Below are 6,769 nucleotides of genomic sequence, written 5' to 3'. Positions count from 1 at the left end.
TCTCCTCTATTTTGCTCAATAGTTTGTCCATTATCTCTCTCATTGCTACCGCTCAACTCTAATGAGCTGATGAACCCATCAAACCACATGTACACGGTTTAGTCCTTTGGAAAGAGCTGACAGTCAGAAAAAAGTATTCCTACCACCGCAGGGGTTCAAACTGAAGAATTATCTAGCAAAGATTTCAACAAAATATGGGACCCTCAGGATGGAAGGTTTTATTCAAAGGAAAAATGTGCTTTTGAAATTCATGAAAGGAGTCTGAATGAATCGCGCCACTTTAATGAGGCAAAAACAAGGCTTGTAAATTCCTATCTAAATCCTGTACAGGCTTGATGGAGACCAGCCTGAGGTGTTAATGAGATGGACACACACACACACACACGTGCACACACACACACACGCGCACACACAGCCTACCGGATCTGTCTGGTACTCCCGGCTGTAGAGCTCGTGACAGTTATTGAAGATGTATTCATAGGTGGAGTTGAGACAGGCCTTGACACAGTCCTTCACAACCTGACTGGCTCTGGGGGGACTCTGTAGCTCCTGGACCTGAGGACAGTCACAGACAGAGAGAGGATCCTCAGACTAGGAAAGCCCCAGACAACCACACTCAGTCAAAGGAACTCAGTGAAGATGGATGTCTGATAAGAGCACGTAGTGTAGCGATACTGTACAGTGTAAACAAGAATAAAAACATTTGGTACCAACAGAGTAAAGAATATGAGTACTGACCAGAGCAAAGCAGAGGCGATCCAAGCTGAGGAAGATGTAAAGAGAGAGTTACCTTCATCCTGAAGAATGTGATGCTGGTGAGCAGGTCCACAGTAGACTTGAGGTCCTGCAGCCTCTCAGAACTGCTGGCTGGGAAGTTATTCTGTTACACACAGAGAATAGAGCAAATCAGATCAAAAATCACATTTTATTAGTCACATGCGCCAAATACAACAGGTTACACAACAGACCTTACAGTGAGATGCTTATTTACGAGCCCCTAACCAACAATGCAGATTTAAAAAATACGGATAAGAAATAAAAGTAGTAGCAGCAGTAAAATAGCAATTACGAGACTATATATACAGGGGGGTACCAGTACAGAGTCAATGTGCGGGGGCACCGGTTAATTGAGGTAATATGTACATGAAGGTAGAGTTATTAAAGTGACTATGCATAGATGATAACAACAGAGAGTAGGAGCAGTGTAAAAGAGGGGGGCAATGCAAATAGTCTTGGTAGACATTTGATTAGATGTTCAGGAGTCTTATGGCTTGGGAGTGGAAGCTGTTTAGAAGCCTCTTGGACCTAGACTTGGCGCTCCAGTACCGTTTGCCGTGCGGTAGCAGAGAGAATAGTCTATGACTAGGGTGGCTGGCGTCTTTGACAATTTTTAGGGCCTTCCTCTGACACCGCCTGGTATAGAGGCCCTGGATGGCAGGAAGCTTGGCCCCAGTGATGTACTGGGCCGTTCGCACTACCCTCTGTAGTGCTTGCAGTCGGAGGCTGAGCTGTTGCCATACCAGACAGTGATGCAACCAGTCAGGATGCTCTCGATGGTGCAGCTGTAGAACCTTTTGAGGATCTGAGGACCAATGCCAAATCTTTTCAGTCTCCTGAGGGGGAATAGGTTTTGTCGTGCCTTCTTCACGACTGTCATGGTGTGCTTGGACCATGTTAGTTTGTTGGTGATGTGGACACCAAGGAACTTGAAGCTCTCAACCTGCTCAACTACAGCCCCGTCAATGAGAATGGGGGTGTGCTCGGTCCTCTTTTTCCTGTAGTCCACACTCATCTCCTTTGTCTTGATCCCATTGAGGGAGAGGTTGTGGTCCTGGCACCACACGGCCAGGTTTCTGACCTCCTCCCTATAGGCTGTTTCATCGTTGTTGATGATCAGGCGCAGGCGTTGTACCTGGCCGTGCAGTCATGAGTGAACAGGGAGTACAGGAGGGGCCTGAGCACGCACCCCTGAGGGGCCCCTGAGTTGATGATCAGAGTGGCAGATGTGTTGTTACCTACCCTTACCATGTGGGGGCGGCCCATCAGGAAGTCCAAGATCCAGCTGCAGAGGGAGGTGTTTAGTCCCAGGGTCCTTAGCTTATTGATGAGCTTTGATGGCACTATGGTGTTGAACGCTGAGCTGTAGTCAATGAATAACATTCTCACATAGGTGCTCCTTTTGTCCAGGTGGGAAAGGGCAGTGTGGAGTGCAATAGAGATTGGATCATCTGTGTATCTGTTGGGGCGGTATGCAAATTGAAGTAGGTCTAGGGTTTCTGGGATAATGGTGTTGATGTGAGCCATGACCAGCCTTTCAAAGCACTTCATGGCTACAGACATGAGTGCTACGGGTCGGTAGTCATTTAAGCAGGTTACCTTAGTGTACTTGGGAACAGGCACTGCTTAAACATGTTGGTATTACAGACTCGGACAGGGAGAGGTTGAAAGTGTCAGTGAAGACACACACACACAAACACACATACAGTTGAAGTCAGAAGTTACCATACACCTTAGCCAAATACATTTAAACTCAGTTTTTCACAATTCCTGACATTTAATCCTAGTAAAAATTCCCTGTCTTAGGATCACCACTTTATTTTAAGAATGTGAAATGTCAGAATAATAGTAGAGAGAATTATTTAATTCAGCTTTTATTCCTTTCATCACATTCCCAGTGGGTCAGAAGTTTACATACACTCAATTAGTATTTGGTAGCATTGCCTTTAAATTATTTAACTTGGGTCAAACGTTTCGGGTAGCCTTCCACAAGCTTCCCACAATAAGTTGGGTGAATTTTGTCCCATTCCTCCTGACAAAGCTGGTATAACTGAGTCAGGTTTGTAGGCCTCCTTGCTCGCACACGCTTTTTCAGTTCTGCCCACAAATTTTCTATGGGATTGAGGTCAGGGCTTTGTGATGGCCACTCCAATACCTTGACTTTGTTGTCCTTAAGCCATTTTGCCACAACTTTGGAAGTATGCTTGGGGTCATTGTCCATTTGGAAGACCCATTTGCGACCAAGCTTTAACTTCCTGACTGATGTCTTGAGATTTTGCTTCAATATATTTACATAATTTTCCTCCCTCATGATGCCACCTATTTTGTGAAGTGCACCAGTCCCTCCTGCAGCAAAGCACCCCCACAACGTGATGCTGCAACCCCCGTGCTTCACGGTTGGGATGTGGTTCTTTGGCTTGCAAGCCTCCCCATTTTTCCTCCAAACATAACGATGGTCATTATGGCCAGACAGTTCTATTTTGTTTCATCAGACCAGAGAACATTTCTCCAAAAAGTACAATCTTTGTCCTCATGTGCAGTTGCAAACCCTAGTCTGTTTTTTTTATGGCGGTTTTGAGCAGTGGCTTCTTCCTTGCTGAGCGGCCTTTCAGGTTATGTCGATATAGGACTAATTTTACTGTGGATATAGATACTTTTGTATCTTTTTCCTCCAGCATCTTCACAAGGTCCTTTGCTGTTTTTCTGGGATTGATTTGCACTTTCGCACCAAAGTATGTTCATTTCTAGGAGACAGAAGGTGTCTCCTTCCTGAGCGGTAGGGTGGCTACATGGTCCCATGGTGTTTATGCTTGCGTGTTTGTACAGATGAACGTGGTACTCCCAAGGTAATTGCTGCCAATGATGAACCAGACTTGCGGAGGTCTACATTTTTTTTTTGAGGTCTTGCCTTATTTCTTTTGATTTTCCCATGATGTCAAGCAAAGAAGCACTGAGCTTGAAGGTAGGCCTTGAAATACATCCACAGGTACACCTCCAATTGAATCAAATTATTTCAATTAGCCTATCAGAAGCTACTAAAGCCATGACATCATTTTCTGGAATTTTCCAAGCTGTTTAAAGGCACAGTCAACTTAGTGTATTTAAACTTCTGACCCACTGGAAATGTGATTCAGTGAATAATAAGTGAAATAATCTGTTTGTAAACAATTGATGTAAAAATGACTTGTGTCATGCACAAAGTAGATGTCCTAACTGACTTGCCAAAACTATAGTTTGTTAACAAGACATTTGTGGAGTGGTTGAAAAACAAGTTTTAATGACTCCAAACTAAGTGTATGTAAACATCCGACTCAACTGTATATCCACACTGTGGTGTGTGTGTGTTTATGTGTGTGTGTGTGTGTGTGTGTGCGTGCGTGCGTGCGTGCGTGCGTGCGTGCGTGCGTGTGTATGTATGTGTGTGTGTGCAGACAATGTTGTATAAACTGGCCAATGCTGTAGTGCAGAAGCAGCAGTCTCAGTCTCTTCCACTGACTCCAGACTAGATTAAAACCCTCAGCTCTTCACCTCACTGACCCTGTGTGTATGAGGAGCTGCCAGCCCAATTAACACATCAGCCTCCTTTCTCACATCACACACAGAGATAGAGAGAACGACAGAGAGAGAGAGAGATAGATTGAATGAGAAAGAGGGAAATAAAGGTAGGTAAGGACACAGATAGAAAACCAGACAGAGACAAATAGAAGAGTGAAAGTCAACAGCAGTACCCGGTACATGGACAGGTCAATCCTCAGAGAGTTGTGGAGTTGGTCCAGGAGCTTCACAAATCGTTCTTTCTGTAAGAAAAAAAGGGGTTTAAAACACACCACAACACATTAGCCTAACAGCTAGCATATCCATTGGCTCACCTTTAACACTGAGTTGAGGCATTGCATTATATTTTTTGTCTCCATCCACCCCTCATTAATTTGGGGCGACTCACCCCGAAGTTGGATGCGGCGAAGCGGTCGGAGGCCGACACATTGTTTGTGGCCTGGGTGGTGTGGGCGTAGTAGGCATTGATGTTGGCCAGCAGGGTACTCATTACCGCGGGAACCCCCGGGCACATGTACTTAGACGACAGGCAGGCAAAGTGACTGTGGGAGAACACACACGGCAAATATGATCACTGTGGTATATATGGAGCTGACTCCTATAAGGCCCATGCATTCCCTTGTGACGTTATACCCCAATATCATCCTAAACACAACCGTACCCCATGTGTTCTCTCAATACATTACAATCTGGCAATGTGTATACTATTGCTAAGTGACAGGGTGAGTACATTTGAGCTCACGTCATAGCCTGGTAGATGGATTCCACTCCGTAGCGCATGGCAAACTCATCCACTATCTCCTGAGGAGTCTCATCAAAGTACACCTTCCACGCGTCATCCCCTTTAGCATCAGGAATCTTCACAACGCCAGAGCTCTGCACATCTGTGACAAAGTGGAAGAGGTTCTGGGGAGAGGGAGAGAGGGAGAGAGGGAGAGAGGGAGAGAGGGAGAGAGAGCGAGGAAGAGAAATGCATGGGTTATTCAAACCAGACTATGATTTCAATGAGTTGAAGTGGCTGAGGCTGAATACAGGGAGATGTCATTACGATCTCAGTGTGAGTATGTCTGAGCAGGAGAGCAGAGCAGAGCACGTCACACTCTATAACTGACTGACAGCTCGGTGATCAGAGGGTTGTTCAATTAATTATTCATTCAGGCCTGGGCCGCCATTCATCACACGACTTTCATTAGAAAGGGATCAGTTGATTTCATGTTCAAATTCTTAATGCAAATTTAAACAAATTAAAAAGACCTTGTCAACTGCTGCCTTTAAAAATTGCAGTTCATTTGCAAAATGGTGTTTGTCTATTTTGGCTTCGAGAGTACAGAAGGATCAGAATCATGCAGTGTGACGACTCACCATTACAATGTGTGTTAAGCCATTGTGTAAATTAAGAGAATTTGCTACAGATCATCTATTTACAGTGCAATTCAATATTACTTGTAGCTACTGCAAATTGACCGCAAGAAGCCCAAACAGATATAATATTTGACTAAAACATAATAATTTCAAACCTTGTATACGATCACACATTTATGTGTGGGAATACTTCGGAACAGATTTCCAAAATTAAAATCACTTGCAGCTGATTTGCTGGTTTATTTTACAGTCTTTTATGTCCAACAATAAAATATAAAAAAGATTAAGGGGAAAAAAACGAAAAAACTATTGGGCTCACAAAACTTGGAGAGCTCTGATATAGGGCAATGCTCATTTAGAACAACTATGGTAACTAATAACTATGATAATTCCATATTTGAAGAAGGTCAGAGGGAGAAATAATATATGTGGTATTTTATATCTGATGTGGTCTTAATCTTGATTGAGCAATGCAGACGGTGAAACTTTTATGGGATATTAACTTCTGATTCATCTGTAACGGCCACTTCAATGAACAACTGCTACATCAGTCAGCTAAATGAAACAAGATGACTGGGCTCATTAATCTCACTTGCCACCTGAAGGCATGAGCACACACGCACACACACACAGACACACACACAGACAGACACAGACACAGACACAGACACAGACACAGACACAGATAGACACAGATAGACACAGATAGACACAGATAGACACAGATACACACACACACACACACACAGACACAGACACAGACACAGACACAGATAGACACAGATAGACACAGACAGACACACACACACACACACACACAGACACAGACACAGACACAGACACACACACACACACACACACACACACACACACACACACACACACACACAGACACAGACACACAGCTTACCTCGTGCAGACAGGTGTATTGGACATGATATGGAGCGACTGTTTCCTCTCCTTTGATCTCCACATTGATGTGCATCCTGATGGCACCAGACACGGCTGACTTGTCTGTACGCTTGTCTGCAGAGAGGGACAAAAGACAAGAGTCTCAGTCAACACATATTACAGT

At 44.3% G+C, this 6,769-nt stretch overlaps 1 protein-coding gene across 2 annotated transcripts in view; it reads right to left on the bottom strand.

Annotated features, from left to right (window-relative positions):
• Positions 1–24: 24 nt before the first annotated feature.
• The window catches only part of LOC129810716 (protein unc-13 homolog A-like), a 30,426-nt gene continuing 23,681 nt past the window's right edge, over positions 25–6,769 (bottom strand). The window contains exons 20-25 of one of the 2 annotated variants that reach the window (XM_055861504.1): positions 6,605–6,720; positions 5,075–5,238; positions 4,721–4,874; positions 4,506–4,574; positions 791–880; positions 25–555 (exon numbers count right to left, since the gene is read on the bottom strand). In XM_055861504.1, the coding sequence (XP_055717479.1) occupies positions 316–555; positions 791–880; positions 4,506–4,574; positions 4,721–4,874; positions 5,075–5,238; positions 6,605–6,720 (833 nt within the window). In that variant the 3' untranslated portion in view covers positions 25–315. The remainder of the gene's footprint in view (positions 556–790; positions 881–4,505; positions 4,575–4,720; positions 4,875–5,074; positions 5,239–6,604; positions 6,721–6,769) is intronic. The other variant, XM_055861503.1, reaches the window with a different exon arrangement.

The sequence above is a fragment of the Salvelinus fontinalis genome, chromosome 14 (assembly GCF_029448725.1).
Source record: "Salvelinus fontinalis isolate EN_2023a chromosome 14, ASM2944872v1, whole genome shotgun sequence".
In the NCBI taxonomy this organism is placed as follows: Eukaryota; Metazoa; Chordata; class Actinopteri; order Salmoniformes; family Salmonidae; genus Salvelinus; species Salvelinus fontinalis.
Note: the sequence above shows the minus strand (reverse complement) of the source record. Positions and strands in the feature narration are given on the sequence as shown.